The sequence below is a fragment of the Rana temporaria genome, chromosome 7 (genome assembly GCF_905171775.1).
Source record: "Rana temporaria chromosome 7, aRanTem1.1, whole genome shotgun sequence".
Taxonomy (NCBI): Eukaryota; Metazoa; Chordata; class Amphibia; order Anura; family Ranidae; genus Rana; species Rana temporaria.
This window is the reverse complement of record NC_053495.1, coordinates 97,226,346-97,238,447: the sequence shown is the minus strand read 5'-3', so window position 1 is coordinate 97,238,447 and position 12,102 is coordinate 97,226,346. Positions and strand designations below refer to the sequence as shown.

The window sequence follows — 12,102 nt, the reverse complement described above, 5'->3', positions numbered from 1 at the left end:
TTTGGCTCCAGCAACATTAACCCAGTATGATTTTGGTAATATGGCCTGGGGACTTTGGTTTCTTTTTATATACAGTATCATTTATAGAGAACTGTTAATATGTCATGCATCCCCCCATAGTTGCTGATGTTTACTTATGAAATGGCATTGTGTCTCTGGTTTAGTATTTCAGCCTATAATGTCTCTTTTTAAAATGTTGGCTAGGGCCCCATTGGGAAGAACTTCTGCTTACATTTTTTAGAACTATAACTCATAATTTTTGTACCTAAAATATGTGTTAAATTAAAATACATTGTACCTTGCCCTTTTATTTTATGTACCTGAACAATGTGGAGTTGCTTCACTCCAGTTCCCAGAAGAAAGACATTGTATAGTATCCATTCCATTCAGGAAAAATCCATCAAGACATTTAAAGTGACAGAGGGATTCAAAACTAAAATTTCCCCAAGGATGGGAACAATTCATATATGCCAATGGTTCATTTAGCAAATGGGGACATTGTTCAACTGTAAGAAAATACAGACATATATTTATTAGAGTTACATTATGTTAAGATTGGGGATTTTAAGTAAAACTACATTGCCACTTTCTTTTTTAATTTTCAAATAACATTTGTACACCACAGACATACTAAAACTTTGAAAATCTGAACATTCTGGTTGGTTGAATGAATTGTGAATCAAATAAGAGCGTACTTCAAACTAATATTATATAGCCCTTTGTTATCCATGAGGGATAGGGTCCTGCAGTTTTATCACAAAGAAGAATGTCAAAGACAATCAGAGAACCATTGTATAAAAAAGGTTCCAAAACTGTGCTGATGTCAAAAGTAACTCTAAAGCCCTGTACACACTATCGGTTTGTCCGATGAAAACAGATCGATGGACTGTTTTTATCAGACAAACCGATCGTATGTGGGCCCCATCGGTTTGTTTTCCATCTGTGAAAAAAAAATAGAATATGTTTTAAATTTTTCCTATGGATAAAAAAACGATAGAAAAAAACGATCGTCTGTGTGGAAGTCCATCGGTCAAATATCCACGCATGCTCAGAATCAAGTCAACGCATGCTCGGAAGCATTGTACTTCATTTTTCTCAGCACGTCGTAGTGTTTTACGTCACAGCGTTTTGGCACGGTCTGATTTTTGACTGATGGTGTGTAGGCAAGACTGATGAAAGTCAGCTTCATTGGATATCCAACAAAAAAATCCATCGGATTAGATTCCATCAGATATCCGATCGTGTGTACAGGGCTTAAGTGTATGTGAATAACAGCAGCGACTAAACCATGTGATATAACCACAGTCAGAAGCAGAATAAAAAAAAAATAAAAAAGGCTGCACTTTCTACACAATAATCCGAGTGACCCAAAAACAATCAATAAATTGTGACAACACATAATAAAAGAAAAAAGTCCACGTGAAGAAGTAATAAATTGTAGAGAAATTCTTCAAATACAGTTAATAAAGATTCCAAAACCAAAACCAAGATATGTAGAAGCTCCTTCTGTGAAAACCACCACCTCAATCAACAGGAGCGCTTATCTTTAGAGAGGTCAGAGGAGTTCTAATCATAACCCTCAATCGGATATAGTGGATGGAAATACACTCCAAAGCTCCTTGGCTCCCACTGCTTATTGGATGTAGGGGCATGGGGGACAGTAGGGCTCGGGACTGCCAGCTACCCTCTTCCGCTAAAAGTGTGGGCAAGCTGGGAGCAGGCACTCAGCTGGAGCTACAGCACAGTACTTCTTCATGTTGACTTTTTTTTCTTTTATAATGATTTATAAATGTTTTTGGTTCACTCATAGAATCATAGAAGACCTTTGTGAAAACATATGAAGCTCATGAAGCCTTCTTTATTTATGAAACAGCAACATTTAAACAGTGCTGCCTTCATTCATGCAGAAACCACTGTTAGTGTTCTTGAGTGCAATCTGACTTTTATCACAAATTTCAATGGCAACATGAGCTCTATGGGGGCAAGCTTATTAAAGCATGCCTAACGTCTTTAGATTAAGTTTTGAACTGGAAGTTTTGGGGCTTACAGTGTACATCCAAAGTCTTTAGCTGGTTAAATTTGCTTTATTCTTTTTACTCCGTGGGCCAGATTCAGAACGCAGATACGACGGCGTATCTCCGGATACGCCGTTGTATCTCTGAGTGTGCGTGGTCGTATCTATGCGCCTGATTCAGAGAATCAGTTACGCATAGATATCCCTAAGATCTGACTGGTGTAAGTGTCTTACACCGTCGTATCTTAGGCTGCATATTCACGCTGGCCGCTAGGTGGCGCTTCCGTATAGTTACACGAGGAATATGCAAATTAGGTATTTACGCCGATTCAGAAACGAACGACCGCCCGGTGCTTTTTTTTACGTCGTTTGCGTTAGGCTTTTTCCGGCGTAAAGTTACCCCTGCTATATGAGGGGTATGTGCGGCGTATCCTATGTTAAGTATGGCCGTCGTTCCCGCGTCAAATTTTGTAAATTTTACGCCGTTTGCGTAAGTCGTTCTCGAATAGGGCTTTGCGTAAGTTACGTTCACGTCGATACCAATGAGGCTTTGCGGCGTAATCTCGAGCATGCGCACTGGGATTTTTTCACGAACGGCGCATGCGCCGTTCACAAAAACTGTCAAATACGCAGGGTCAAGTCAAATTTAAATAAAACACGCCCACAACATCCCCATTTGAATTAGGCGGGCTTACGCCGCCACACATACGTCACGCCGCCGTAACTAAGGGCGCAAGTTCTTTCTGCATACGGAACTTGCGCCCAAAGTTACGGCGGCATAACATATCTGATATACGTTACGCCGGAAGAAAGATAGAGCATTCTATCTGAATCCGGCCCCGTGTATTTATTATTTTTAATAGGAAACTGAAAATTTCTGGTCTGACAATTCTTTTTTTTTTTTAAATCTCGATTGTAAATGTCAGCTAATCATTAACCAAAATCTTCCAAATAGTGACTTCACTCCATACAATTTAATGCTTCACCAATGTGCTGCACCAAATTGGCTGGTCATCTGAAAACTCAATATAAAGCACACTGCGCCATATACACGTGACTATCTCAAGGGACCTTTGAGAAAATCATGTGTCTGTGATGCAACGTGTTGGGAGGAGCCAGGTGACTGAGACAAGTTCAAAATTGTTAGCGATTTTGCCTGTGTGACCCCGCAGTCCCTCACGCTCACTGTTGAGTGTTAATTTTAAGTAATACTGATGTGACCAGAAGCAACAAGCCAATACGGTCACCAAGACTTTAGTAGAGACGTGTTTTGTTCACCACGGTCTGCCTCAACGTCTACATTCAGATCAAGGTTTGGATTTCGAGAGTAAACTTGTGAAACATTTATGTGAACGACTGGGCATTCAAAAGACCAGAACTACCCCTTATCATCCTCAAAGGGACCCACAACCAGAACATTTCAATCGTACCTTGCTAAACATGCTAGGGACTCCACTTTCCGAAAATAAACAGCACTGGGGTGATTACATTGCCGCAGTGGTCAACGCTTACAATAGCACAGCGAACGGCTCCACTGGATATTCCCCTTATCGGTTGATGTTCGGAAGAGAAACTCTTTTGCCTGTGGACCTGGCTTTTGGGACATCCTTGGATCATACTTCCCAAGCTTCTTACAAGGGATATGTAGACAGAGTTTGAAAAAAAAACTTAAAGACTGCCTATGAGCGAACCAAGGAAACCTGCACTGCCAGAGAACAAAGAAACAAAAAGAACTTTGATCTGAAAGTAAGTTCAAGACTTGCAACCAGGAGATCGAGTGCTGCTGCGCAATCTGGGAGTGCCAGGAAAACATAAGTTGGCTGACCATTGGCGGTCACAACCCATCATTGTTTGCAGACGGCTTCCCGGATTCCTGTTTACCAAATTCATCCCAAGGGAAAGACTGGTCCATAAAAGACATGATATCAAAACCATCTTCTGCTATATCCGAGGCCGTTCAGGTGCCTTCAGCCCCTTGCCCTGATGTACCCTGTCCTCCTACATTGAGGTCTAGGACTCGTCGGGTCTCCAAGCTGGTTCCTTTACCAGACATTGAGGAGGAAAGTGATGAAAAGGAACTGACCATTAACTGGTTGTTACACATTAGAAAGCCTTAGTCTCCAGTAGATGATATAAAGGAAATCTCTCTGCCACAAAGGGTGGAACCCCAACTTGTTGAGGAGGAGAGGCCTGCAACCACTCCTTGTGAGGGAGACTGGAGGGGTCAAGCCAGAACCTAAGTTCTTGTTCCTTCCCTACAAGAAGCTGTGGAAGAGAATACCAGAGAGAGAGGAGGAACTGAAGCCTGGTTGTAGTTTCTGGGGATACGGACCATGGGCCTGAACCTTTGGAGAGCATATACTCCAGACTTAGGAGGAAAATCTGTCCTCCCAAAAGACTAACTTATGACACTCTTGTGAACTCATTTCTACAGCTCAACATTCTAGCCCAGCGCCAGTTTCTTCTACCGAACCTTTGGCAGAGGATGATCCTGTTCTACCCCCTGACACTGCTTGGTGGCCCACTACTCTATTATTGGCCTATAAACAAAGTGATTTAGCTCTGTCTGACGACTTATGTAACTTACTGACGGCAAATCCCTCTGTCACTCAGCTCCTTGCCACTGTAGATTCTGGTTCGCAGATTATTATTTACAGGGCTTTGATGTGTTAGGTCATGAATAGTCAGTGGGGTTTTACTACTGTTATCTGACTTCTGCTGACTGTCTATTATTATCCTAACCTTGTTTCTATATCCCCCTAGTTCTGGATTTCAATCGCTGACATAAGTTCCTGAAGCACAAAGAAAGGCATTGTGGGAGATTAGTTCTTGAGTAGGCTTTGCTGATATCGCAGAATTGAATGTGCGCCGCATCTCCCAGAATACTGTCTGCTCACAAGGGGGGATTGTGGGAGAGACTATATAGGAATCGGGAGATCAGGCCTACGCTGCCACTGTGTCTGAGGATTGCCACCTACCGTGCGATTCACAGCCACCACTCCAGTCCCAGTGAGTCCAGCTGGTGGCTGCTGGGAGAAGGGTGCACTGCAGCAGCGTTGGGCACTGGGAACCAGATCGCTGAGTCCACAGATGAATCCCTGCTTCAGCCTACCTGTGCGAGGAAGAATCGTTTGTTGGTCCCATTGGGAGGCTTTGAGGTCTATCAGGATTGGTGAGAGAGCTTATGCTCAAAGATCCCATTGTTCTGCCAAGCATTCCAATTTGAACACAGGACACCCACCACATTCTCTTGGATTACAAATAGAATCACTATCGTCTAGGATTTATCATCTTGCATTGTTCATCATCTCTTTGCTGCAACCAGAAATTTCTGTTCTATGAGCTCCAACATTGCTGGTGAAGACAGTGTAAGGCCTTGCTGTTGGGACAGTGTTATTAGTATTCTTAAAGGGGACACTTAACTGATCATTATATTATACCAGCTCTCATTAGGATAATGGTATTATAATTCAGTCTGGAGTTTTCCTTTAAAGTGAACACTTTCCTTATATACATTGATAGCTTCTATATAATATCCTATGTGATTGTGTACATTGTTGCATTCATGTGTCATTACTAATTACTATTGTCACAAGAGTTATTTTAACCTAGTCCTGGTTCAACCCAGGATTTGGCTGAAGCATTCTAGTTTACACCTCTCATTACAAGGAAGTAAAGTCAGAGAGAGTTCAAACTACTTGCTTTGTGTCTGTGTCTCATTTAAAGGTGTACCTAACATGTCTGAACCTAGAGTGTCAGAGGGGACTGGAGAGTTTACAGGGTCAAGGTGGTATTAGAGAAAGTGCATTACCAAGCATCCCTCAGGGGGCACTGTTACACTTTTTTTTAATAAACCATTTTTAAGACGTACTACACTATCTGGATTTTCATTATCTTTCTATGTAATGGCCGATTGAGAGCTATATTAGTAAACCATAGAGGGCTACATCTAGGATGGAGATAATATTGATTCATTAGAAGCTTTATATTGATTTTTCAGGTGAGCGGCCAGTTTTCACAGTGGTGCAGTACATTGGTGAAGCATTGGATTGCATGTAATTATTTGGAAGATTGTCACTGCACCTTATATTTAAATTGGAAAGAACTTTATTTATACTCACTCGTTTGAATTATACAGCACTGAATTTTGGATTCACTGCCTACCAGGGCACTTTGGACTGATTTAGCCAGATTCAGAGAGGTTTACGCCGGCGTATCAGTAGATACGCCGTCGTAACTCTGAATCTGCGCCGTCCTAAATTTAAGTGTATTCTCAAATTGAGATACACTTAAATCTAGCTAAGATACGACGGCGGGCGCCGTCGTATCTAAGCTGTCTATTTAGGCCAGCCGCTAGGGGCGTGTACGCTGATTTACGCATAGAATGCGTAAATCAGCGAGATACGCCTATTCACGAACGTACGCTTGCCCGTCGCAGTAAAGATACGCCGTTTACGTAAGGCGTTTTCAGGCGTAAAGTTAGTCCAACATAAAGCTGGCCTCGCCAATGTTAAGTATGGACGTCGTTCCTGCGTCGAATTTTGTAATTTTTACGTTGTTTGCGTAAGTCGTCCATGAATGGGGCTGGGCGTCATTTACGTTCACGTCAAAACCAATAAGTCTTTGCGGTGTAATTTGGAGCATGCGCACTGGGATATGTCCACGGACGGCGCATGCACCGTTCGTAAAAAACGTCAATCACATCGGGTCACGATTCATTAGCATAAAACACGCCCACCTCTTCACAATTTGAATTAGGCGTGCTTAGGCCGACACATTTACGCTACGCCGCCGTAACTTAGGACGCAAGTGCTTTGTGAATACAGCACTTGCCTCTCTAACTTACGGCGGCGTAGCGTATATGAGATACGCTACGCCGGAACAAAGAAGCGCCGCTCTGCCTGAATCCGGCTAATTATCACCATTTTCTTTCTTATATAGAGGTAGTTACCGTATATGGATGCATTTCTATATAGCATTGAATGAGAACACAATTTTGAAATAATATTTGTTTGAATGTCAATACACATTATATGTTTTTTATTTTTATTGTATATCACTGTGATACTTTATTTATAACTTAATATTGGGATTTAGCGCCACACTTTATTTGTTTTATTTATTCTATTGTGTTTTTACTGCTGCCTATGGCAGCACTGGAAAGATATACCCTTGCTTCCTGATACTGTCAATGCCAGGAAAGAAATTGGTGGAATAGGTGCCTTAACCACTTCCATACAGGGAACTTTCACCCCCTTCCTGCCCAGACCAATATTTAGTTTTCAGCGCTGTCACACTTTGAATGACAATTGCGCGGTCGTGCGACATGACTCCCAAACAAAATTGACGCCTTTTTTTTCCCACAAATAGAGATTTCTTTTGGTGGTATTTGATCACCTCTGCGGTTTTTATTTTTTGCGCTATAAACAAAAGAAGAGCGACAATTTTGAAAAAAACACAATGGGGGAGATTCAGATAGAGATACGACGGCATATCTCCTGATACGCCGTCGTATCTCTGAGATCCGACGGTCGGATCTATGCGACTGATTCATAAGAATCAGTTACGCATAGATCTCCCTTAGATCCGACAGGTGTAAGTTACTTACACTGTCGGATCTTAGGCTGCAATTCCCCGCTGGCCGCTAGGTGGCGCTTCGGTTTTGTACGCGACGAATATGCAAATGCCGATTTCCGCCGATTCAGAAACGAACGCCCGCCTGTCGCTTTTTTTTTACGTCGCTTGCGTTCGGCTTTTTCCGGCGTATAGTTACCCCTGCTATGTGAGGCGTATCCTATGTTAAGTATGGCCGTCGTTCCCGCGCCGAGTTTTGAATTTTTACGTCGTTTGTGTAAGTCGATTCAGAAAAGCGCTGGACGCAAGTTACGCTCACGCCGAAACCAAGCGACGTCATTGGGAGCAATGCACGCCGTAAAAATTCACGGACGGTGCATGCGCAGTTAAATCGGCGCGGGGACGCGCATGATTTAAATACTACACTCCCCCTAGCCGTGGAATTTGAATTTGGGACCATTCACATTTATACAGTGATTAGTGCTATAAAACTACACTGATTACTGTGTAAATGTGACTGGCAGGGAAGGGGTTAACACTAGGGGACGAGGAAGGGGTTAATATGTTCCCTAAAGTGTGTTCTAACTGTAGGGGGAGGGGACTCACAAGGGGAGGAGACCGATGTGTGTTCCTCTGTACTGGTTTACACACACAGATCTATGGTCCTGCCATGATTGCGGACAATCGCAGGTGCCCGGCGGACATCGCGGGCACGCGCACCGGGTCCTGAGCAATGCGGCACGCGCGCCCCCTAGCCCCCCTTGAATGCAAGGACGTCATATGACGTCCACTCTGAGGGAGGGAGGGTTCCCGCGACGTCATTTTACAATGACTCGGTAGGGAAAGTGTTAAAGACTGAAGACACAGCCAGCAATGACAGGGGTTGTAAATGTTCTTCATTCTGCCCAGTAGGAATTTAAAATCAAATCACTAGAATAACGATTTATTCCATAGAGAAACTTTGATCCGTTCACTAAAATCATTTATTCTAAAAATAAATATTAAGGTACTTTGGTTTCTTTTTATATATCATTTTAAAAAGAACTGTTAATATGTCATGCCCCCCCCCCCCCCCCCCATGGTTGCTGATGCTTACTTATGAAATGGCATTGTGTCTCTGGTGCAGTATTTCAGCCTACAATGTCTCTTTTTAAAATGTTGACTAGGGTCCCATTGGGAAGAACGGCAGCTTACAATTTTTAGAACTATGCCTCTTAATTTTCATACATAAACTATGTGTTAAATGAAAATACATTGTACCTTGCCCTTTAATTTCTGTACCTGAACAATGTGGAGTTGCTTCACTCCAGTTCCCGGAGGAAAGACACTGGATATTATCCATTCCATTCAGAAAGAATCCATCAAGACATTCAAAGTGACAGAGGGATTCAAAACTGAAATTTCCCCAAGGATGGGAACAATTCATATATGTCAATGGTTCATTTAGCAAATGGGGACATTGTACAACTGTAAGAGAATACAGACATATATTTATTAGAGTACATTATGTTAAAATTGTATATTTTAACTGAAACTACATTGCCACTTATTTTTTTATTTTTAAATAACATCTGTGCACCACAGACATACGAAAACGTTTATAAACCAAATAATTTGAATGGTTTAGTCCTTTGTTATCCATCAGGGACAGAGTCCCCCAACATTTTTATCACAAAGGAGAAAGACATGAGAAGGTCAAAGACAATCAGGGGAGGGCTGGCAGGGTGGAAATCTCCCCCCGGGCTGGTGACACTATGCACAGCCACCGGCCGCCACTACCAAATGCTGTTTTTGCAGAGCAGGAATATGCCTGCTGGAGCTCTGTTAACACAGGTCACGGCCGCTGCTCACCTCCCACTGTGCAGCCGTGCCTGTGTCAGCTCCGAGGTAGATGGCTGAAGAGCTGAGCTATGTCTCGTCTCACACAATAGCTCAGCCTCAGCGCACACCAGCGCTGACATCACCTTCTCTCTCTAAACAGACACGAGGAGAGATAGAGCTCATCTGCTCCTCCTCCTTCTGAGTCTGCCCTGCCCACACTCCCCGGGCATGTGTGGGCACTGGACAGGAAGTTTGAACCCAAAAAAGCATCAGACAGCCTGCCTGCGCCTCAGCCTCCATCCTGGTAAGCTCACCCTCTCTAGTCTCTCCTGCCTCCCAGTGTATAAAAAGGGGTTCTCTGTGGACTTTGTTAAAGTTGAGGGACGGCAGGCTTTGGTGAGCAGAGACCCTCTTTACACAATTGTCCACAGCATGCACCCTTATATCAAGTTTCCCAGAGCACCCCTTACATCAGATCTGATGTATATGGGGTCTGTGCGGACTCTGATGTAAGGGGGGCCTCTGTGTGGACTCTGATGTAAGGGGGCCTCTGTGTGGACTCTGATGTAAGGGGGCCTCTGTGCGGACTCTGATGTAAAGGGAGGCTCTGTGCGGACTCTGATGTAAGGGGAGCCTCTGTGCCGTCTCTGATGTAAGGGGGGCCTCTGTGCAGACTCTGATGTAAGGGGGGCCTCTGTGCAGACTCTGATGCAAGGGGGGCCTCTGTGCGAATTCTGATGTAAGGGGAGCCTCTGTGCGGACTCTGATGTAAGGGGGGCCTCTGTGCGGACTCTGATGTAAGGGGAGCCTCTGTGCGGACTCTGATGTAAGGGGAGGCTCTGTGCGGACTCTTGTGATCATAAAAAATCTTAGACTGTTTTCCTCGATCCATCACTTTTCCACGCTCTATGGGCCACTTGACTGGACTTGCCCCCCAGGCCTAAGGATGCTAGCCCTCCCCTGAAGACAATCATAGAATACCTTTCAGAAAACATATCAATCTCATGAAGACTTCTTCATTTATGTAACAGCAACATTTAAACAGTGCAGCCTTCAGTGTTCTTGAGTGCAATCTGACTGTCATCATACATTTCAATCAGAGTGAGCTCTTTGGGGACAAGCTTATTAAAGCATGCCTAATGTCTTTAGATGAAGTTCTGAACTTGACATTTTTGGGCTTACAGTGTAAATTGAAGGTTTTTAACTGGTTAAACTTGCTTTATTCTTTTACTCAGTGTATTTATCACTTTTAATAGGAAGCTGAATATTACTGGTCTGACAACGTCTTGATTATAAATGTCAGCTAATCATTAACCCACACTTTTGCAGGTCTGCATCTTGATCCTTGTAAGGCCCCGTACACACGATAGAATCCATCCGCTGAAAAATCTCAGCGGATCGGTTTCAGCGGATAGATTCTATGGTGTGTACAATCCAGCGGATCTGTTTCCGCGGATTTTTATCCCCTGGGATGGATTTCAAGCGGATACAAATTTGAAGACATGCTTTCAAATCTATCCGCTTGAATCCATCCCAACGGATTGATCCGCTGGTCTGTACAGACTCACCGGATCAATTCGTCCGAAGGGATCCCCCGCATGCGTCGTAATGATTCGACGCATGCGTGGAATTCCTTATATGACAGCGTCGCGCTCGTCGCCGCGTCATCATCGCGGCGACGGCGCGACACGTCATCGCGAGGGGATTTTGGCGCGGATTTCGATCCTATGGTGAGTACACTCCATCGGATCCAAATCCGCTGAAATCCTCGAGAGGATTTATCCGCGGAAACGGTCCGCTGGACCGTATCCGCGGATAAATCCTCTCGTGTGTACTAGGCCTAAGAGTAATACATTCCAAATCCAGTTAAAAATACTTTAATTCTATATAGTGTTAGCACTGACAAGACTGATGCCGCATACACACCATCACTTTATGTGATGAAAAAAAACGACATTTTCTGTGAAGTAAAAAACTATGTTTTTGAAACTTCAATTTTCAAAGACGAAGTTGCCTACACACCATCGTTTTTCTCACAATGTTCTAGCAAAGCGAGGTTACGTTCAATACATTTTTCCATTGAAGCTTGCTTCATAACTAGCTTCTGGGCATGCGCGGGTGTAACAACGTTGTTTTAAACAACGTTTTTTGCTACACACGGTCAATTTCTGTGAAGTAAAAAATGACGTTTTGAAAAAGGACACATAAAATTGAAGCATGCTTCAATTTTTTTTTGTCGTTTTTCAGAAGACATAAAACAACGTTTTCCCCCACACATTTAAAGTGACGTTTTTAAAAACGTCGTTTTTTTTCATCACATAAAGTGATGGTGTGTATGCGGCATTACACTTGCTTCCTGACACTGTCAATGCTGGGAAATAAATTGGTGGAATAGGTGTCTTAAAGACTGAAGACACAGACAGTAATGACAGGGTTGTAAATGTTCTTCATTCGGAATTTATTTAAAATCAAATCATTAGAATAACAATTTATTTAGTAGAGAAACGCTAAACCATCTGTAAACTTAAATCATTTACTCTAAATAAAATTACGAAGGTACCATAAATTCATCTTCTCGAGATTTCACCATCTCATTAGCTATATAAAATATTGCAGTCTAGCAATAGAGATCAATGAAGAAGCTCAATTTGGTTGCAGGTTGCATGTGATATCAATACTCAACAGCAATGACA

General features: G+C 43.0%; 1 protein-coding gene across 3 annotated transcripts in view; it reads right to left on the bottom strand.

Annotated features, from left to right (window-relative positions):
* The window catches only part of SELL (selectin L), a 195,627-nt gene that overhangs the window by 103,609 nt on the left and 79,916 nt on the right, over positions 1–12,102 (bottom strand). For 2 of the 3 annotated variants that reach the window (XM_040359713.1, XM_040359715.1), the window contains exons 5-6: positions 8,870–9,055; positions 321–506 (exon numbers count right to left, since the gene is read on the bottom strand). In XM_040359713.1, coding sequence (XP_040215647.1) covers positions 321–506; positions 8,870–9,055 — 372 coding nt within the window. The remainder of the gene's footprint in view (positions 1–320; positions 507–8,869; positions 9,056–12,102) is intronic. The other variant, XM_040359714.1, reaches the window with a different exon arrangement.